The sequence below is a fragment of the Lynx canadensis genome, chromosome F2 (assembly GCF_007474595.2).
Source record: "Lynx canadensis isolate LIC74 chromosome F2, mLynCan4.pri.v2, whole genome shotgun sequence".
Lineage (NCBI taxonomy): Eukaryota > Metazoa > Chordata > Mammalia > Carnivora > Felidae > Lynx > Lynx canadensis.
Genome location: NC_044320.2, coordinates 4,969,817 through 4,992,713, shown reverse-complemented (window position 1 = coordinate 4,992,713; position 22,897 = coordinate 4,969,817). Strand labels below are relative to the sequence as shown.

Sequence of the window (22,897 nt, the reverse complement as noted above, 5' to 3'; positions counted from 1 at the left end):
TATGTGGTTCTGCATGGAATGGGACTTTTAAGATTCTGTTCAGCTCTAGGGATCCATGCGATCCTTGAAAAGATCTCCCCAGAAGGAAAGTTTTCCCAAAGTGGCCCACAAGGCTACCAGGGCTTGGACTCCACCTGCCTCTCAGCAGCATCTCCCAGCCTCCAAAGGGAACACACTGCTCATGTTTCCCTGCGTGAATTAAGTTCCTTACTCCTATGTCTTTGTGCATTCAGGCCTGTCTGAGATGCCTTCCCACCGGGTTTGCCTGATTCTTGGACGAGGTGGTGGTTAAGAGCACAGACTTGGGAGTCTGACTGCTAAGGTCAGAATCTCAGCTTTGACATTTACTAGCTGTGGGCCACCCACGTAACCTCTCTGCATTTCCTTTCCTCATTTGTAAAAGGAGAAGACACGATTATCTAACTCATAAAACTATTCTGTATGTTAAGCGATATACGCAAATGCTTAGAACAGTCCTCCAGACTGATTCAATAGTAAAAAAACAATGACCTATTACCAGACTTATCACCATCATCATCATCACCGTCATCACCACCACCATCATCACCATGTGTCTCGTATTTGCTCTGTAGTCGTGTCTAAAGTTTCCCCTAGCCACCGTCTCTATGCACACTCACTACCCAGATTGGGTCCTTCTCCTGGCTCAGCTGTGCACACACGGGAACCATCCCATCTACCCAGCTGCCCTCTCTCACTTCTCTCGTCTTTCTGTCTCCCCTGTTAGGCTGGAAGTACGGTGCCAGCCAGGACAACCCGACCAGGCTTGGGGCACTGCTTGTTCTCTATTTGCTAAACTGACAACAGGAGCGTAATAGGTACTTAATGTTCTTTATGAGTAAGGGGATCCAAGTTTACCTGCCTGTGCAATCTCTTTCGTGGATACCGTTAATAGGTAACTCTCCATCATTTTGTAGGAGAGTAATCAAATGATTCCACGATATACTTAATCAAATGTATAGTTCATAGATGAGGATCACTATGAATACAAACCCAATGAGAGGATGCAGGGATGGATTTTGGCATTGCAAAAGGGATGATAATGTAGGAATTGTACAAGGGGGCTTAGGAGGTAAATCTGATGAAATTTCCCCAAGGCCTCTTGAGGAACTGCCCTCTCTATGTGCAAAGATAGAGGTAGGGTGACAGTCGTAAGAGAATGTTTCTCATAATAAAAACTAAGAATAAAACCTTAAATGCCCATCTCTAAAGGAGTTTGTTATAAATCGAGCTATACCTAGACAATATTGTTTAAAACGTTAAAAAAGAATGCAAAAATAAATCTGTAAATACAGAAAAGTCCCCAATATATTAAAGTGAAAAAAAACCTTAGAGTTTGTATAGAACTATCCAATTTTGGCAAAAGAAGAATATATAGGGATGTACGTAGAAAAAAAGTGTAGAGAACTTACACAGTGGCTGTATTTGAGAGATGGGCTTACTGAGCGTGTTGACTTACACTGTCCTGTACTCTCGGACTTGTATGATAGAAGCATATTACGTTATCTAAGTCGGGAACTAACTCCTATCTCGACGGATGCATGGAATTGAGAAATATGTGGGCAAACCCAAATCTGGGCTGGGGTGGGTAAGCCGTCAGCAAGCTCACCTGAACATCCTCTCACTGACTTCTTCCTCCAACTTGCTGGAATGAGTGGAAACGACTCCAAAGGAACCCAAAGGTTGGTGAGTGATGGGCAATGGGGTCTGTTTGGAAGCGAATCCGGCCCTGGCAGGGGTCTCCTTGGGTACAGACGAGAAAGGGAGACACGTGGCAGTGCAAGACACGGACAGGTTGACGACCTCCACGGCTTTCAGGCTGTCCAGGGTGAAGGTCTCTGCCGGGGGCAGGTGGGACACCATAACGGAAGTGCCTGCCCTTGGCTCTTGGTCTCCTAAGACCTGGGAGTGAACGGAGTGGGTCACGGTGGGGCACGCAGTGCCCGCTTCACGCCCAGCCTCCAGGACAGCATTGGCTCCCTTGCTGAACTCTGCATCATCCATGATACAAGGTGAGCTGCTCTGTTTGCCTGCTGAGCCCAGGTCGACGGCGTCAGCCACTGCGGTATAGTTCAACGCAGGCACCGTACGGTGGGCAACAGTCTCATCATCTGAGATGCTGCTGTGGGAACGAGCTCCTTTCTCCAGTTTCAAGTCCTCAGGCATGCCCTTTGGGGTCTCCTTTAGTACTCTAGGGAAAGATCCATTCCCAGGGTTTTCAAGGGCTATGATACGGTATTTTTAAATGAAGATCTTTGGTTTCCACACCTGGAGGGTTCTCCGTCCTGCCATCAAGACAGCAAGGTCCTTGAGGCTCAGACTGACTCTTTACCTTTGGGGATGTCTATGTAACCGGGGCCCTGCTGGTTGTCGGCACCTGAAACCACCTGTGCCCCAGCGTCCCGCGTCCTGGATCCCGGGGAGTCTATGGTCTCGACGGGCACGGTGCAACTTTCAGCAAGAGGTCCACCTTGCTGCATGGCGTCTGTGTCTCCAGCAGACTCCTCCGGGCTACTGATCTGGGGTGCAGATACGGACTTGGTCAACTTGGTGAGGGCCAACTCCCGTTCCTCCTCCTCAAAAGGCAAAGAGCTAATGGAGGTGAGGGACGCCTGGATCCCGCTCGGCAAACTCGTGTTGCTCTCCGTGTGTCCGCCCTCCAAGGAGTTCCTGTGCAGGCCGTGTCTTCGAAGCAGATGGTGCAAGGCTTCCCGGTCGCTGGGTAACTCCGGGGCCCTGCTTCGCGCCTCGGACCAAGCGACAGAGCTCGGCTCACTCTCAATGCCTGAATCGGAGACGACGGAAGAAGATCTCTTGATGACCCCAGAGAGCACCGACACTTCCTCCTGCTCCTCTGAGGGAGGGTCCTTTGGGGAAGCCCTAACGTCCAAGGGATCCCTCAAAGCACAGTTCAGTGGATCGCAGGGCTCAGAGGGGATGAGCTTCAGGCTTAGCAGCACCACCTTGCCCTCTCGGTCTGCAACCTTTCCTAGAGGACTTAACTCACGGAGCGTTGTTTTCTCTGAAGAGATGGCATGTGGACGACTTGTACCTGATACCTCCTTGCCCGGCACAGTTCTGGCGGGTTCATAGTTATCTCGGGAGTGCCCACTCTCGTGCTGAGCACTAACGACCACCGTGGGTTCAGGGCCGCACGGGTCCTTATTGCTAGATTTCACATCAATGTAGGTGAGTACCGGGGGCTGGCCATCCTCTGGACCCGGCCTCCTTCTGGGCAGGTCCTCATCTGCCAGGGGACGTGTTCCAACATCGGCCCTCGGGCCAGCCCAACATTCATCTTCAGGCAAACCCGCCTTGTTCTGGACCTCACCGATTGTCAGATACACCTGAGATTCGGAGCACACATCCGCGTGTTTTGGTGTAGTTGCACTGTCATCTGCCTCTGGACACCTCAGAACTTCCTCGTCAGAGTCCATCTGGGGTGGTTTCATGGCGGGCGAGACAAGGTCTTCCCTGAAAGGTGATTTTCTATTTACAACAGGGCTCTCTTCTCTGTCTTTCAGATTCATTATTGCGGGACTTGTTTGAACATCAAAATTAGGGGAAACACTCAAACTGTGCCCTACAAAAAGAAAAAAGAAAGAAGAATGTTTGTCGTTTATGAATCTATGTCCACAGATTATCCAGAAGCCTGATGGTATAATCAAAACCTTGGCTGAGCTTTGTTCCTGGTTCCTGGCGGACAAGCCCTGAACTCGTGGAATTTCCCAAGTGATGGAAAGGTCTTTGTTATTTGTGGCTGGCAGGCCCTGAAGGCGTATGCTAGCCTGGTGACTCAAGATGAGCCCTTTAATAGTTTACGCTAAGGAAATGAGTCAGGATGGGGACTGGCCATGCGAGAAAGACCAACCACTGGTCGCCAGATAACACCAGGACAATCTCCCAGGAGAGTAGTTCAATCACGTGGCCAACGATTCAACCAACCCCAACAACGACTGTGGACACTGGGGCTTGAATACGCTTTCCTGGTGGCACTACACATTGATTTGCCAGGATGACCAGTCCTGGGGGCACCCGGAGCTTCGCGTTTGGGACCCTTCTAGACCTTGCCCTATGGGTCTCTTCTTTGGCTGGTCTATATTTGGATCCTCTATTTGGTTAAAACTGTAACCGTAAGCATAGCACTTTCCTGAATTCTGTGAATTGTTCTAGCAAATCGTCAAACCTGAGGGGTTGGTAGGAAGCCCTGAATTGGTAGCCAGCTGGTCAGGAACACGGGTGGCCCAGGAACCCTCCAGCTTGGGTCTGACCCGGGGGCAGCCTTATCAGAGGCTGTGCCCTTGACCTGCGTAACTCAACCGAACACCAGGTAATCAGCGTAAGAATCGCCGTGCACTAATGCAAAACTGTCAGATATCATTATTCATGATTTACCTTTTACTTATCAAAACAGTTTTGACAATTACCACTTTTAAATATTAAAGCTCTTCCCTGTCTTCTGTACAGTATTGACAGTGTAGAAAGACAGCTTTGCATCCAGGAAGGTCCGCCTTCTCATCCTGACTCTGGCACAGCTGTGAGGCCTTGGACGACGACAGAATAAATAAGCCTTTTTTTCCCACCTGAGCTCACTTGCCTCAACTCTAGGATGGGCAGATTCATAGTGACCAGCAGGCCTCACAGACATAGCTCACAGGAGAGTTACGATAGGAAATGGCACATGTGGGGAAGACAGATCTCTGCCTTCTGTAGGGAAACCCTCCAAGCTTGAGCTCTGTCCCCAGGGCAATTATCCCGCGTGGCATTCAGACCACAGAGGTTCCCAGGTCACTCTGATCTTCCCGGTAGGATGGTGGGGGTCACACCTTCTTTTTCTTATTTTTCTCTAGGGTAAACTATTATCTCTCTCATCCTGTCTCTCAGTCTCTTCTCTTCCCTCCCCCCTGCCCCCCCACTTCCCCCTCTACCTCCCTCTTCTCTCCCCTCGCCCTCCTCCTCCCTATCTCTCTTTCTCTCCCTTCTAATAAAGCATAAATGAAAGAAAATAAGTACCTGCTATGTCTGTCTGAACCACCACTCTCTCGACAAAGCCATCTGATATGTTACTCACTTCCCATATACAGCAAACAAAAGAAGACAGGGTTTAGGCTTTCATTTTACTTAAAACATTTAAATCCTTCATACAGTTTTCATAGAAGTTAAAGGAATATAACAACTATAGGAGGTTATGAAGTGAATCACGGAGACACTTACAACATATCAACAGCTCACACCTTGGAGTGAAATTTATGACTGGGTCAAAGAGTAGACCAAAGACTAGGAAAGAATGGGTCTCTTCCTCAGGTCGATATGTTCTTTGCATCTTGAGGGGCTGAGCAAATGTCTCTTCCTCTAGGGGAGCTTTTCCAAGGCCAACACAAGTTAGACGTTCTCTGGGCAAACTCCCAACATCCCCTCTACACATGTGCTGTAACACCACCACCACGACTACCATGTATAATGGGATCCACCTGTGCACTTCCTGTCCCCACTGCAGAGAAGGGCTTGTTTATATATATTTGTTCGCCCACAGCTAATACCATGGCCGCCACATAGTCCCTGAGCTGTGTTCATAAAATGACTTGAGAACAGAACAGAAATGTAGCAGAAAAAAGGCGATTACTCTTGTGAGCTGTTTACATTGGTTTGAAAAAACCACAACGTCAGTGACTGAATCCATGAATAATAATTGGCAGAGCCTCTGCACAAAGTCCTGTACGAGGCCCTGGGTTAGGGGGACGGGAGGTGGGGACCAGTAATAATAATGAACTAGTCTCTCTGTCTCCAAGGAATCTTCAAAACATTGGGAAGCACAGCACAGTACGGTTGGCTCTACCTGAACCACGCGGGCTGTGACCTTGGAAAATATGAATTGGGTTCTTCTGAGAAGGAGATAATGAGTCGTGCTGGGTGCAGAGAAGAGCAAAGGGCAAAGACCCAGAAGCCTGGGGTGCACAGTCTGGTCAGACATCAGTTAGATGCCGTGTGAATGGAATAGACTGAACAGGGACGTGGGGCGAGCATGAGGTTGGACAGGTAGAGAGAACCCACGATATGGATGAACTCGAATGCCCTGTATGAATGAGGAGTCTGGTCTTTAATTTTTTTTTTTTTTTTTTTTTCAACGTTTATTTATTTTTGGGACAGAGAGAGACAGAGCATGAACGGGGGAGGGGCAGAGAGAGAGGGAGACACAGAATCGGAAACAGGCTCCAGGCTCTGAGCCATCAGCCCAGAGCCCGACGCGGGGCTCGAACTCCCGGACCGCGAGATCGTGACCTGGCTGAAGTCGGACGCTTAACCGACTGCGCCACCCAGGCGCCCCGAGGAGTCTGGTCTTTAGATTAGAGGAAGACAGGAGGATTGATGGGTTCTTTGAACAAAAATGAAAGATGCCTCTGATTGATCACAGACAGTGTATGCCAGGACACAGAAAGCCCAGTGAGGAGGTGGGCTGTCAAAATTAGCAGCACTGGTTTCATGCCACAACTGTGCGACAAAATAGTAGCAGAACATCTAATCCAAAGAGGATGGATGTAGTCAGATCCTAGCTCATGGTATTAGTTGACACGCATTCCTAACTGCCTTTGTGCCGATCACTCTTGCGTGTTCTGTGGCTGGATCTCTCCCCTGCTCACAGTAGGCCTGCGGAATAAATTACAATTCTTTTTGCCCAGTTTCACATGGTTACCAACGGTTGGAGAAAAGATTCAAATTCAGGCAGTGGGGCCAACCTTTAAGGCCCTTAGGCAAATGGCTCAATTGCCTTGGGACCTAGGAGTGACGGGTACCTGGGAAAAAGGATCCTGACAATACAGAGTGCCTGGTACCCAGTAGGTATCTACCATGGGATTACAGCAAACCATGAATAAATATTACTATTTTCATATGGAAACGGGACTCTTTTCTGTCCCTTTCTTCACTAGCTAAAACAATGAAATGCAAATGTGATGGCCTCATTGCAAATTACATTAAGGTCACCAACCCCTGGAGGAAAAAGGAAATAGTTCTTTATTTGCTAATGGTTTTGCTCTGGGATTAAATCATCAGAGCACACTGTGAAGGAACAAAGAAGGTCAGAAAAAGTTTTGAGTGGGGAAATGGGGGTGGGGGCGGGAGGGGAAGGAGCAGGTGAGAGGTCTGTAGAGAGAAATCCTACAGCCAACCAATCCTCAGCCAACCCTCTGAGAGCAATTGCCTTGGGGTCCTTCTGGGAAGACGGGATCCTTAGTGCTGGTGGCCCAGACTCCGCCAAGTCCCATGTCCCAAGCACATTACAGAAGCTGCTGGTTCTAAAATAGATGTAGAGCTTAGAGGAAACTGCATGGGCAGATGACCCTGGAAAGACGACCCCCAGCCACATCTAAGTCTAGGGCACTGACACGGGGGAGAGTGGGTGAGGGCCAGCAGGGAAACTCCAGAAAGCCTGAGGTTGACTTGCAGCCCGAGGTTGATTTCTGTGCAAGACAATTGCACGGAGATGTTGCAGGACTGAGATTTACATCCGCTGGGGTGTCTGTTTTAACATGTACAGGAAAACAGACTGGAAGATCGGCTGCAATGAGGCCTAATGATACCATCAGGGGGTCTGATCGTGGGTGCTTATTTTAAATTTCTTCTCTAACTGTTCAACTTGCCTGTAGCTACATGACAAAACTATAACGAAAATGATCATATACATATACACACACACCTACACACGCAGCGTCAAGGGAGACTTGGAATAAGCTTTGTCTGACCACCGGGTAGCTGGCCATCTCCAGAGCCCCTACCTTCTGGCTGTCCTACACGATGTGGACGCTAGATGTCAGTTGGCTTTTATAAGCTGCATGATCTTTAATACATATTTATACCCCCGAGCCTCAGTTTCTCTCGGTGAAATAGGGCTTAGGAGGTTGGGTTGTCTGTTTTTTAATAGGATTAAAAAGATAAAACAGGTAAAACCTCCAGGGGTATTTTCTGGCTCTTTCAGGGACTAGGGGTTTACTTCAGCTCTGTCACCTGTGATAGCTTTGGGGTTTCCAAGAGCAGGGTTGTGCGAGGGGACAGAGGACTAACATCTCCCGAATGCCCGGTGTGCATCAGGCCCCCCGCCCCCTCGCCCAGCTATCAATTCATTAACAAACTGTGCAACACCAGCAAGACAGACTGTGATTCGGACACAAACACACAAATACACAGGAACCCGCTGTCTTTTCTCCCTGAGCTGAGTAGCTCATCTACCAATCTGATCGCTGATGCAGCCTGCTTTCTCAAATACCTTGTCTGGTTCATGGCACGAAGCAAGCACTCCATAGGAGTCTGAATCGAATGCCATTAGAATTCAAAGAGAAATGATTTTATATCTGAGTTGCACATTTGGGATAAGAAAGGATGCCCATCCTATGCTCACGGTATTCTGGTGAGGGGAGAATCTGGTTCCCATTCTATAGGTGGAAACACTGAGGCACTTGGTACGATTTTACCCCAGGAAGAGTCGGGAAGGGGATCTTTACTGCAGCTGTCCTTCTGTTACATCGATCTGTCAATTGCACTGACATAAGGTCATCTCCCACTGGTGGAGCCTGAACTGACAAATGACTTCCTTGATTTGGTTCCACTGTTATCGGAAAACAAATAGGGCAAAGGACTGGGACCCGCTGTTCTCTCCAAAACAAAGACCAACCTGTTGCAGGGCAGTCCACGTATCTGTCCTCAAAGATAACCGGCAGGGTGTTCCAGTCACCATCGATGTCCAGACACTCCGCGGGCAGCGGGGGCATGGTGGTGAGATACTCTGAATTCCGGATGTCCAGAGACAGCTGGCTGTGGGTCTGTATCCTGGGGACACACGTACTGGGTTAGCACCCAAGAAAGCCTTTTTTTTTTTTTAAGTTTGTTTGTTTATTTATTTAGAGTAGGAGTGGGGGGAGGAGCAGAGAGAAAGGAAGAGAGAGAATCCCAAGCAGGCTCCACACCATCAGCAAAGAACCTGACGTGGGGCTCGAACTCACAAACCGGGAGATCATGACCTGAGCCGAAACCAAGAGCCAACCAACTGAGCCACCCAGGCACCTCTCCAAGGAAGTTTTAAATATGTTAAGAATCGTTGCTCCAGCCCCTTATCCCAAGAAAACATTCAGAAAATGTTCAGCAGGCTCTGACAATCCACCATCTGTCTGTCCTCTCTTCCTTTCTTCCCAGCCACCTACCCAGCCCCCAATGCCATGGTCTGCTTTGTATCCTAACTGGCCTGGGCACTGAGGTTAGAGGTCAGCGATTGTATGACCAGGGCACTTTATCACACCCCATTTCAGTGGGAAGCAACAAATACCATTCTAGCGGGGCAGGAACTGAGTTTCTAAATGGCAGGAATCTTAAATTAGTACTTTGGAGGAAACACTTCAAGTTATGTATCCTTTACTCCTGCATTTCTAACCTCCTATAGGTTAAGAATTAAGAACCATCGAAAATTGCTATTTTTTTTTTTTTTTATTGCTTACTGTGTGGACACCAGCATCCTTGATTAGCACGTAAGTTCCCCTAGTTCAGGAGCCCTGGTTTTTTGTTCTTCTAAGTAGGATTAAAAAAATGCCCCATGTTCTTCCTCCATGAACTGAATACCCTTCCACCAGCAGGAATTTCATTTCAGACTTGGAAACCACCAGTATTCCTCATTCAAAGGATTGGATGGTGGGAAACGTTTATTCCCTTCTCCTCAAGTCCCTGCAGAAGGGAGAGAGTTTATTTCCTCCCACGAAGGAAAAGTGTGAGCATTCTGTCATCTTCTCCATTCTGCCTCAATCACACTTGCACAAGGGGAGAAGAGGGCCTTACTGGGTTGGCCAGTTTGGGAGAAGAACTAAGCACATGTAGCTACTTTCTGCCTGACTGTCGCTCTTTTTGGAGCAGCCTGACCTCTGGAGGCCCCCACGTCACTTGTCAGCTGTGGAGGCAGGTCACCTGTTCCTGCAGCACAGCTCCACACGCGCCCAGGGAAAATTCTCCCAGTCAGCACTCTTGGTGACAAACATGATAAACATATGCATATGGATATGTTACATATGAATTTTGAATATACATTTGAAATATGAATATTTTATTTCCTTCTCATTTCTCCATTGGACTTTAACCTATGGTCAAAAAGGATACAGGGCACCTGGATGGCTTGGTCAGTTAAGCATCCGATTCTTGGTCTCGGCTCCGGTCATGATCTCACAGTTCGTGACATTGAGCTCTGTATCCTGCTCTGCACTGACAGCAGGGAGCCACTTGGGATCCTGTCTCTCTCTCTCTCTTCCTCTGCCCTTCCTCTGCTTGTGCGTACTCTCTCCCTCTCTCTCTCTCTCAAAATAAATAAATAAACTTTTTAAAAAAAAGATAAGCAATGTATTATCTTCCTCAAAGCTATGAAGGCTGTAGCAACTTCCTTTTTTTGTTTTTAATTTTTAAAAATGTTTTATTTATTTTTGGGACAGAGAGAGACAGAGCACGAGCAGGGAAGGGGTAGAGAGCGAGCAAGACACAGAATCTGAAGCAGGCTCCAGGCTCCAAGCTGTTAGCACAGAGCCCGATGTGGGGCTCGAACTCACGAACCGTGAGATCATGACCTGAGCTGAAGTCAGCCACTTAACCGACTGAGCCCCCCAGGCGCCCCTGAAGGCTGTAGCAACTTCCTAATATTGTGCACCTTCCTTTGAATATTTAAATGGTATTTTGTTCAAATATGCACTTCTTAGCCATCATCGGAACGTGGAATTTGCGTCCCGTTTTTAGTTTTTTACAAAGGTATACGGACCGGACACCCATGTGCATAGGACTATGTCCACAAGCTAGGGTGTATACCTCCAGGATGGAAACTTGATTCTGGACCTAAAGAGCTAATAGCCATGATAGATCAGGTGATTAATCAAGTAACTGTAACACAGCAGGAGAGCTGTAGGAGAGTCAGGTCTAGGTTGTTTTATGCAGGGAATTACCTCCTGCTAGAAGGTGGTGTATTATGTGCACAGACTTTGTGCCTGTGACCGAGCACCTAAAACAGTGCTTAGCATGTGTTTAAAAAAATGACTAAGAATTCCAGGGCACACATGCAGTGAGCAATCACCTCGCACCGGGAATGGCTTTTGTTAAAACAAACCAAAAAACCAGTGTTGGTGAGGATGTGGAGAAGTCGGACCCCTTGTATATTGTTGATGCAGATGTAGAATGTCGCAGCTGCTTTCGAAAACAGTATGGAAGTGCCCTGAAAAATTAAAAATAGAACTACATATGATCGGGCAATCCTACTTCTGGGTACTTAACCAGAAGAACCGAAACCAGGGTGTTTAAGAGATATGTGCACCCCCATGTGCATGGCACTATTCACAACAGCCCAGCTCTGGAGACAAGCTAAGTGTCCATGAACAGGAAAGGGTTAAAGAAAACGCAGAACGATGCAATATTATTCAGCCTTAAAATAGAAGGGAATTCTGTCATACGTGACACCATGGACGAGCCTCGAGGACACGACGCTAAGTGAAATCAGTCAGCCTCAGAAGGACAAATGATGTGTGATTCCACTTACGGGAGGAGTCGAAAATAGTCAAATTCACAGAGTCAGAAAATAAAGTGGTGGCCGCCAGGGGCCGGGGTGAGGAAATGGGGAGATGCTAAGTAAAGGGCATAGAGTTTCAAGGAAATAAGATGAGAAAGTTCTGGAGATCTGTTATACGCAGCATCCAGGGCCTTGTTCATCACCTACTTATTTCCATTTCAGATTTACTCAGACTCCAGCAAGACAGCTGGCAACATACGGATATTTCTATTTTAGAGCTTGAGAAACCCACAGTTCGGTTCTTCCGTGTATTCTTTGGGAGAATGGATCACCACTATACAGCACAGCCATGACGAGGAGGCTAGGAGTGTGGGATCTGGACTCCAGCAGTCCGTGTGTATATCACATGCTTGCTGTGTGGTCTAAGATAAGTTACTTAGCCTCTCTGAGCCCCGGTTTCCCCAGTTTCTTCTTAAAACATTTTTTTTAAATGTTTATTTTTGAGAGAGAGAGAGAGAGAGAGAGAGAAGAGGAACGTGAGCAGGGGAGGGACAGAGATAGAGGGAGACACAGAATCCGAAGCAGGCTCCAGGCTCCGAGCTGTCAGCACCGAGCCCGACGCGGGGCTTAAACCCACAAACCCTAAGATCATGACCTGAGCTAAAGTCAGACGCTTAACCGACTGAGCCCCCAGGTGTCCTTCCCCAGTTTCTTCTTTGGTGAAGTGAGGATAAAAACGGTTCGTAGCTCATAGTGTTATTGTGAACATTAGGCGAGCCAATGAACATACAGCACTCAGCACGGCTTCTTACCAGAGTTCCCTCAACAGAAAAGCATCAGCAAGGCAGGTAAAGTGCCTCTTGTGTTCAACACTATATACACAGCATCTTGTAAAATGAATGCTTTTTAAGATGAGTGTTACAATATTACTACAGAAAAACATAAAGACAGAGTGATAAATCCATGGTCATTGTTCCAGGGGCTAGACCACCAGTATCGGTCTTCCTGCATTCACTCCCATTCAGACCGACATCACATTTCATTCATAACATTTCCACTAGCAACTTTCCCTGAACGCTTTACTGTATGAAAAGCACAGTCTAGACACGGGGTGAGACAGAAGAGAGAGACAATAAAACAGACCCTTGCTACCAGCCAGTTCAACCGTTTTAAAGACGGCAACGCTGCGTTTTAAAATGTTGCAACCCATGGGGCGCCTGGGGGCTCAGTTGATTGAGTGTTGGACTCTTGGTTTTGGCTCAGGTCATGATCTCATAGTTTGTGAGTTCGAGCCCCACATCGGGCTCTGCGCCGACCTACTTGGGATTCTCTCTCTCCCTCTCTTTCCCTCTCTCTGCCCCGCTCTGTCCCTCCCTTGCTCTCTCTCTCTCATAATAAATAAATAAAGTTTAAAAAAATAAAACATAGCAACCCACGGCAAGAAACATTCTTCATTTTACGCGGCAAATGAGTGCAATCCCACACTCCCAGACACACAAGGAAACAAGTTTCAGAAACACATCTCACTCGTACTTCCTGCTCCATCTTGTTCTGGCCCATCCCATCCTACTTCATGTAAAAAGCGCTGTTCCAAATCCACTATGTGGATGTCACATCTTCCTAAATGGCTGTGACCCGCTGTTTGAGAGACACAATCTAGTCTGAGCTTGAACGAGATGGGTCTGGACACATGGGTTCCACCTCGTCTGGCCACTTGTCCATCCTGATTTGGAGGGACGCTTCTGACTCCTAGGCACACCTTCCCTCTGCAGCTCGGAGCCCCAGGTGGCCGGACCCCGCCCGTGCGAACCTGCTAACCCTGCTCACCCACTCACTGCCTCGATGTGAGCGGAAATTCTGTGCCTTTCCTCCAGGAAGGTTCTCGGTTCCCGACATAAAATGTCCTTTCTGTTCTGTGCGTCTTACTCTTAATGACCTAATAAAAAGTTTACTTCCTCCTGGGGGCGCCTGTGTGGCTCAGTCCATTAAGCATCCAACTTCGGCCTAGGTCATGATCTCACGGTGCCTGAGTTTGAGCCTGACTTCGGGCTCTGTGCTGACAGCTCAGAGCTTGGAGCCTGCTTTGGATTCGGTGTCTCCCTCTCTCTCTGCTCCAACCCCGTTCACACGTGTACACACACACTCTCTCTCTCTTTCTCTCTCTCAACATAAATAAATAAACACTAAAAAAAGGAGGGTACTTGTGATGAGCTCTAGGTGTTGTACATAAGTGACAGACCACTACATTCTATACCTGAAACCAATATTACGCTGTTTGTTAATCAGAATCTAAACAAAAATTTGAAACAACAAGCAAAAAAACACATAGTGGCAAGCTTGAAAGTGACCACAGTGCCAGCGTTCACACAGTGGAAATCAGCAAACACTAGAGACCCGAGTTTTGGGTTTTGTTTCTCTGAGAGCTAGTCCTTCACCGTGTATGAAGACGCTGGCCGCATCCTTTCTCCTCATGTTCTGTGTCCTCACCTTGACTTGTTTCTCTTTACTTGTCGCTACCTGAAATGACACAACTTACATCTTGCCTGTTTCTGCCCTAGAATGAGGGACCCCAAGGACAGAGTCTTTACTTTGTTCCCTGTGGTGTCCCCAGTGCCCGCGGGCACAAGAGACGATTGTGTAACGTATTAGTCATCACCTAACATTCTGTGAGTCGAGTCTGTGGCTTGAACAGTGTGTTCCATGGGCGTGGATGTTCTACACCATTATCCTGCCTGTTCAAGGAAACAAAGACTAGGGGACAGTAAGAGAAAAAAAAAATCAGCAAAAAAATGACTTTGTCAAGGACCTGCCGTAGGTCAAGAGAGGAACAGGATTTTGAACCCAGGTCGGCCGAATGTTACATCCTCTGTACTTGGTACAGCGGACGTGGAAATTGGCATTTCCACAAAATGGCCCTTGTGTCTGTTCCTTCCACGTGGACTTACACCCCCGGGGACCACAGCACGGCCCAACCACCTAGGGTTCGCCTGTTGCGGCGGGAGTCAGGAAGCAGATTCCTACAACAGTCCTGACTCGCAGCCTTTTTGCTCAGCGGCCCTCCATGTTATGTTTACATTTGTCAGGTTAATGGCTTCTGATTTAGTTTGAGAACGGCCCTTCAGCCCGTCCTGGCCAAGAGCTGGATGGGATGAAGAAACGCGTGAGCAAGCGAGAGGTCGTACGTGTTTCTAGACAAGCTATTTTAACCCCAGGCGTGTCTCCCTTGGCGCCCCCTCGCTTTCAGGCTCCGCGAGGTAAACTGTAAATGCCGGTCTACTTTCCACCGGGATGAAGTGTGGAAAGAAGCGAGAGAGGGTTGTCAACATGGGGGACGAAAAGGTCTTCAGATCTGTCTCGCGTGGGAGGCGGACCTATAATATTTCTCCTGTTGGATCTACTGTGCCATTTCAAACATCATTCCATCCACATTTATTCCTTGAGGTGGATGTATCTTTCAGAAACAAAAAGAACCCCCTGTGTGGCAAAGGCCAACCCATCTTGGGGGAACCCATCTGTCCCTCCCCACCAGGGAGATCTAGGAGACAATGACCTCATTTCTTGTTAACCCTCTGATTTTTCTTGTATGGTTTTCATTTTTTCTTTAATTTGGGAGGAAGGCAGACTTAGAAATTCATCAGCCCTCCTAATGAGGCAGTTTGGTCTTCATTCTTATGCTAAGTGCGTTTAGAAGCTCCTGCGAAGTCTCCAGCGAGTTCTGTGTTTTTTCTGACATTGCTTGTGGCCACACCACCTACTTCTCATTCATTTCACAAAGACTCAGCACAGATGTCTTCAGGGACCTGGGAAGTCTTGATTCTGTCTATAGAACCATAATAACACTCAACGAAAGAAAACTTTGGCTACTGACCTTCTCTGCCACCTGCTAGATCCCGCCTCTGCAATTTGTCTGACTCTCTTGCCTGCAGACAAAAGGCAGCCTGAATGTGCAAAGGTGGCTAGACTTCTCCTTTGCAGGCGGAGACGAGGGAAGAAGTACCTTTGGATAAGAATGTCTCGGGTGGCTACTTTTACAGTGTGATGCGGGCACGCGATTGGTTACTTACAGATTTTCCTGAAAGGTCAGGACTGCAACTTTTTGGTGCTCCATATAAAAGAAGGCCTCAGAAAACCTTCGGACCTGAGGAATAAGATAATGTAAACAATTTAACTCGTTGGGTGGGCACGACCTTGATTTTTCAGAGGGAACTGGGGCTCACGGAGGTAAGTGGCATGTACTGAGGACAGCTGAGCCCCCCACCCAGGTGGTCTGAAACAAATACTTCCACAGCTACCCTCTCTCACTTGGGGCTCTTAGCCCAAAGCTGGCTTATGGACACAGTTGAATGCATGTTTATGAATCTGTTCCTGCATTGCTTTCTGTCATGTTCTTACTCAGGTTGCATTTCTTCTACTAGAATATAAGACACTCGAAGACTGTGACCATAAGTAAGTGCAGACGAAACAGAATTTGCAAAGCCAGTCATGGAAGTGTGTCCACTAAGTGCTTTGTGGACCCAGATATTCGGTTCTCTTGCTGTAAATGAGGAGACCAACCAACATCTACTATGCATTAGGACCTATCCGTGTGCACCTGAGCTGGTGGCAAAGAATAAGATCTTACATTTGAAAACACTTTTCTAAGCACTCGTCACACCCCACAAGGCAGGCTCTGTTATCATCAGGTAGCCAAGGCAGGGTCTCATGAACGGTGGAGGCAACAGTTTCCGAGGCTGAACAAGTTCATAAAGCCTCCCTGCGAGCTGGTGGTGGGGTCAGGACCAGCACTCAGGACCAGCACTGACTATGGAAGTCAACCCCAATTCCTGTCCTGCCCAACGAACTAACTGTCGTCAAGCTTCCTCAAGGGATCCCCCGCGCGCATGATTAGAGATTGTGTACCATTGGACACCTTACCCTCAAGGTGTGATGTTCCTGGGTGAGGTAAGTGGTCACCTGGGAGTGCAGAGTCACCGTGTCTAGGAACTGGGTCCAGAGAGCCATCAGGTGGGAGGTGAGCCAGGCGAGATCCTTACTTATCTGCTCAGCGATCTTCTCTGGATTGTTCAACACCTGGAGAGGCCAAAAAGGGGGTAGTAAAGAACCTCTTCCCCATGGAGCTCCTGCAGTCTTCCTCTTGGAAGACCCCTCTGCTTTTAGTGCGTCGCTCCTTTCTCTGGATTCTGTATCGCATTGCATCCTGAGTTCCGTCCTCTGTACTCTCTACGGACTCCAGTTCTTCATGGCCACCATTTGGCAGGTAGAACCCTAGGCACTTCCCCACTCCATCCCTACCATTACCGTCTGGTATTGTACGTCACCGCACAGAAAAAGAAAACGAGAATCAGAGGACTACAGTAGCACAGCCAAGGTCACACAGAGCTGGGAATCAGTGGCTCGGCTGTCTAACCACAGACCCATAGCACCAAGCTGCCTTTACACAGGAGGCATTGAGGATGCTTCCTGAGAAGTGCTTACGTCTTTGTAGCCTCAGGGCACCAACCAGTCTAGGTGATTCCCAAAAGGGGGGGGGGCGGTGCCCAACAGCCCTCCACCATCCTCCCGCCATTGCTCTAAATACCTTATGGGGGATCACGGGTGGCCTTAACTACAACTTGAAGAAGCCAGCCTAGAGCCTTTACGGGAACTTTGGACAGCTTGAGTGTAGAACTGGGAGGCCACCTGCTACAGGGGAAGGGGGCACTTTGGTTCTGGAGAGGGGAGATCAGGTCTCCGAGGAGAGGCAGAAGCCAGGTGTCAAGGCCTGACACTGACTTCTAGGCCTCACCATGGGTTCCACAAGCACTAGATGTGCATCTTCCATGTCCCAGGCACATGTTTGGAACAAACAGGGCCACAAAGACAAACAAGAGAAGGTCTCTGCTTGCAGGGAGCCCCACTGAACAGAGGAGAGTTAACCATGGGGAGGGTTGGGGATCTCTCTATCATGGGCGATGCATCAGGGACACATGACCGCAGCCACTTCAAGCCCATCTCTGCCATCCTTCTTTGCCCTGGGCCTCAGCTTCTTCATCTGTGAAATGGGTGTGCAAAGCAAGTGAGCACTCAGTGGATGCCGTAACAATAGGAAAAGTAAGTTCGAAGCCTTGCTCACAACAGTGAAGTGCCTTTTGCTTTCCTTGGACTACAGGCTGATGCCAGAGGAAGGCAGGTGGCTGGAGTGAGGCATGTATCTAAGAGGAAGAAAAGGAGGCAGGGAGGAGTTTTGAATCCAGTAAGCTTAATTCTTTAGGTATCGTTAGTTTATAATTAAGGGCTGGCTTCTAGATACCGGGTGTCAACCAACTGAAGCCATCTCTGAGCTGCTTCCTCCCACAGGAAAGGTCACTTTTTGATGAATACACCAGCTGCAAAACTCCCAAGTGGGAGAACGGCCCCACTTTCTTCTGATGGGAAGCTTACTTCCCGCAGCGGCTCTGTTAGGAGGCAAGGGTCAAACGGGCACTGTCCACTCTTGGTTCAGCCCCACCGTCGGTGGCCAACACCGTTCAGAAGCGGAAAAGTGAACACTGGGCTGGGGAGAGCGGGGGACATGGTCAGCCCCTGGGAATCCTCTAGGCTGGAATGTGAGGTCTTTGGGTGGAACCAGGAGTGGCCCCTCTTCCCCACTTCCCCTCGCTAATGAGCACCAAACACGTGCATCAGCGCTCGGCACCATTTCACCCCTGACACCACGGCCTGCCTTACCTCTGGCTCCCTTCCCTTCTGGCCCAGGGCACACCCTGCTCCGGCCACACTGTCCCGCTTCCCGTGGCCCGAACACACCCAGCTACACCCGCGTGCCAGGCTCTGACCAGACAGCACATCCACCCCGAGGACCTCCTTTCATCAGCCAGCTCCCTTCTCCCTCCCTTCGTCACTTTGGACTTGTCTGTTCCCCACCAGAGAACTGTTCAAGGAGCCAATGCGCTCCCCCTTGTTCCCGATGATTCTTTCGAGACATCTACCTGCTCAAGGGTAAGTCAAACCTCGCTCTCCTGAAGCCTACTTGACCTCGCACAGACCACGCTCACGGCACCCGTGGCCACACGTGGTTCCTACAGCCCTCCTTTGCCTGCGCCGTGAGACTCAGCCTTCTCTGTATTCCCAATAACTACGCGCTGGTGGACGAGCAGGGGGGATCTAGTCACTCTTTACTGAACAATCTGGTGACTCTGCATAAGTAAGAGGCACCCCAGGCCTCGGTAACCAGACCTCCCAGCCATGGCTCTCCCACCCCCGCCGCAGTGGAAGCAGGAAACACAGCGTGAACCCCGAGCTCGGCTGCCACAGCGAAAAAGCGAAAAAGCAAAGCTACTCATTGAACGTGTCTTTGGGAGAATTATTTTTTCCCCCGGTTGATTACAGAAAGGGCTCCAGAAAAGGTTAAGGAAGCTTCTGATTAGGCCACAAGAGGACTCTCCTCCCTCTCACAGACGCCTGGGCCTGTGTCATTACAGATGATGGGCATGGAGGGGCTTCTCACGCAAGACCGAGGAGAGGCCCTTCACGCGAACAAGGAGGCAACTGGGCCCCACGCTGCTGCGGGTGAAGCTGCCTGAGGAACGCTCCACCACTCACCCCTGCCGCTCACCTGGGTTCTAACCATGCACCTTTGTTCACTCTCACACCCCCGGTTTATTGAGTGACTGTTATGTGCCAGGGGTGTGCGGAGCTTGGGGGAGCCACAGAAGAATACAGCCAGTCCTGGAAGAGGCAGATGGCCCTGTGACCGTCAATCATTTAGACAGTTATAATATACCTACTAAGTGCTGTGGAAGAGCTATGTACTGACTACTGCAGAAGGGTCAGGGAGGCTTCCTGGAGGAAGTGATAGCTGTGTTGTGTTCTCAAGGTAAATAAAAGCCTCTGTACCTTCCCTGAACTAACCAGGTTCTCTGACACCCAGAGCTTTGCACTTACAGAAGAGGCCCCTGTCGTCAGAGTGATCATACAACGTGGCCGGGTCCCTCTGGGTCTGTGAACAGTTCCCACATTCGAGGGGAGGGGGCCTTGAGGGCATGCTGGTCATTACTGCCAAAGCCCCACTCCGCAGTGGAGATGTTCGGGGCGGGGGGGGGGGGGTGCAGCTTGGGAGGTTCCCTGGGGAAGGGAAGCCCAGGCTGAGGGGATCAGCCTCTGTGCCCGGCCTCACAGCATGGCAGAGGGGGGTCGTACCTGCACTGACATCTCCTGGAAAATCTTATAAAGGTACAATCTCCTGCCTCAGCCCAGATCAAATCAGAATCTGTGTTTAGCAAGATTTCCAGAAAACAAACAAACAAACAAACAAACAAACAAACAAACAAACAAAAAGATTCCCAGCTATTTCTTAAGCATATCAAGTTTGAGAAATTCTGAAACTGGAGACCGAAATGGATGGTACTCAAAAGACCTTCCACTGGCTGAGCTCTGTCACTCCCCGGCTCTAAATAATCAGAGCTGTGAGGTGCCCTCCAGAGTTCGTGTTGAAAAGTAACCGTGCCAGAGACTGTGGCTGGCCACGGGAGAAGTCGCCGTGATCACAGGGGACAGTCACTCTCGACAGCTTTCGTTTCTCTGCTAGGCGACTGGGCTAATGAAACCTACGTGCCCAACCTACAGACCAAAGCAAGGATTCAGTAAGAAATCTTGTAACATCCTTATCAGTGGGTCATTGTTTTGACCCACATCACAAAGATGTACTCAGGCCTAAGTGAAATAATTAAAAAAAAAAAAAAAAAAAAAAACCCTCTGGCAAGGTAACTGGCCAAAAAAAAAAAAAAAAAAAAAAAAAATCCACACAATTAAGTAAACAACACAAGAAAAACCCAGGCCACCTCAACTGGTAGCTGTTCATTTATACCTGATAACTTATTTTTAGTATTTCCTGCTAGGAGGAACACACGTTCCTGCTGGGCACACACACGGACTCCTTCGTGGTTAGCCTCTCAGAGAGCCAGGAGCCCCTCATCCTACACCTCCCGGTGGAGCCCTGACCTTACTGGCAGCTTCTGAACAAATCTTTCTGGCCAGGCTGCTAGCCCTGGGAAAGTGTCCCCATCACTGTATTGCCAATGACGAGCAAAGTGGCCGGCACACAGTAGGCGCCTAATAAATGTTATACGATTCACATGGCATAAAGATACATGTGAACTGCTCCATGACTACAGAACTCTATGTTTTCAACTTTTGGTAAATCACTGGAAAAGATGCCCCGCCAGCCCCCACCTCCATCCATCCCCTTTGAGGGACGCCTCAGTCCTTGGTGTGACTGACCACTAGGTGGCGACATCCTGCCTCTGAATACTTGCTGGGCTGTGAGCACCCTTTTGGGGAGTCGGGGAGGGGGCTCGGTTTCTTCCGCCGCCAGCACTAGGGCAGCTCTGTAGCTGAAGCCCACCCCCAGTCCCTGCTTCCCTTCCCCTCACCCAGCCACACCCTTACATCAGTGGGCTACCTGGATTGCTCTCTACAAAATTAAGCCCGCAGCCACACCATCACTCAAAACCAGGGGTCTGGCGCCAAAGGAGGAAGGCAACCCACTGGCTGTTCATGAGACAGACTCGGCGGCAGCCCGGCTCTCACCCGAACCATCACAGGGACCAGATACGTCAATATAGCAGTGGGTTGCAGACCGCCTTGGGGCCAGGCGCTGAGCCCACCCCTTGGTGGTGGCCACCCTTTGGTGCCGCTGTGACAAAATGAATGGGGACATGTCTGTGCGTCCCCCTGCATTTTCAGGGCTGCTGGGAGGGAGTGCCCAGTGTGTCACAGGTGGGAGCCAGCGTCCAGTCCACACGAGCCTGTGTTGTCACTGGCTTTAGCTGTAAATGTGATTAGCCACCCTTCCTGCCTCAAGGCCCGCTCTCCTTCTCGCCTCCTCCACACGGTCCCCAATGAGCTTGTCACCTTCCTGCACAGCTCCCTGTGGCCTGGGGATTAATCCAAGCTCTTCACCATGCAGGGCACGCAGGCTCCTTCATCGTTAGCCCAGGCTCCCCGACGGAGCCTCAGTCGCCGCACTGGCTCCCCTTCTGGGAGCCCCATTCACTGATGCATAATCCTGGCCTTGGCTCTGAGGCTCTCCGTTTCACCTCCATTGCCCAGACTGTCCTCTTACTGGACACCAGGAGGCTTTCTCCCACAGAGCCTACGCTCTCGGGTCCACTAGTATCTGTCTCCCCACAGCAATTTAGCTAGTGACACATCCTCATGAAGTCCCACAAACACACACGTCTGTGTCCGTATCTGCAGCCTCCACCAGCACGCAGGGTCTATGGGGACAGAGCCAACAAGTGGCAATGGAACCGTGTGCATGTGTGAGCTCATTTCGCCCTGAGAACGGTCCTGTACACGCGATAAAGCAGTCACCCAGAGGGGACATGGCCTGGCCAAACTGGACAGCCAGCCCACATCCTCAGGACTGTGCCGTGCGGTCCGGCAGAAGTGGCCTCTGACCACTGGCCCTCCCTGGTGGCGACGCTCAGGGGTTGCTGAGCCGGTGAATGAGCGTGCTGACTCCCGCCTCCTCCTGGAGACGAGCCAACAGCCTTGGGGTGATCACAGCTGCTCCAGGGTCACTTGCTGGGACCAGCGTGACCAGGGTCACCTTTGGTAGCATGTAGCATTCCTGCAATTCATGAGTGCACCCATTCATTCCACAAATGAGCCCTTCCGGGCACTGGAGGTTCGAGAGTGACCAAGTCACTTCCTTAGGCTGTGGGTCCCCCAAGGGAAGGGGATCCCCGCTGAGTCCTCAGGGCCTAGTGCAGGGCCTGGCGAGTCCTGGGGGACTCACAAAATGTTTGCTGAAACGAATCAGAACTCCTGAGCCAACTCTCCCGGGTCGTTCGCGGAAACACTGACCCTCTGTGGTCACGGGGACAAGTGGAGCACGGCCTTTGAACCACATGCCCTGCTGGGCACGTGTGGTGCCAAAACCTACTTTATGGCCAGGGAAGTGACAAGCGAGGTCGCGTGATGATTGTAGCAAACAGGATGGTCAGCTTTTTGTGCGTTTGCCGCCCGCCAGGGCCGCATGGGGATGCCCCACGAGCTCCACCTCCATGGATTGCAAACGATGATTCTGCTTCCCAGGAGGGCGTCGTGGAGGAGGGGGGAGGGCTCCATGCCTCTGCGGCCGGCGCCTGACCCTGTTCTGCCAAGTGCTGTGACTCTGGGCGAACAACCCGTCCTCTGTGAGCTGAGCCCTGATGCTTCATCCGCTGAGAAAAACAGGATCGCCCACGCTGGAGAACTGCTGCGTCCGTTAACTGAGGAAACGCACACAGAATAGCAGCCCGCAGCCCGCCAGCGTGAGAGCTTATGACTCGGAGAAAAGGAGGTTAATCAAAACCAAGTGATTGTGTCTCCACTTCACAGATG

General features: G+C 49.8%; 1 protein-coding gene across 1 annotated transcript in view; it reads right to left on the bottom strand.

Annotated features, from left to right (window-relative positions):
* Positions 1–22,897, bottom strand: part of FAM135B (family with sequence similarity 135 member B) — a 282,653-nt gene that overhangs the window by 14,025 nt on the left and 245,731 nt on the right. The window contains 6 exon segments of the mRNA XM_030304415.1: positions 1,628–2,251; positions 2,253–2,345; positions 2,347–3,601; positions 8,684–8,838; positions 15,598–15,671; positions 16,448–16,603. Of these exon segments, the coding sequence (XP_030160275.1) occupies positions 1,628–2,251; positions 2,253–2,345; positions 2,347–3,601; positions 8,684–8,838; positions 15,598–15,671; positions 16,448–16,603 (2,357 nt within the window).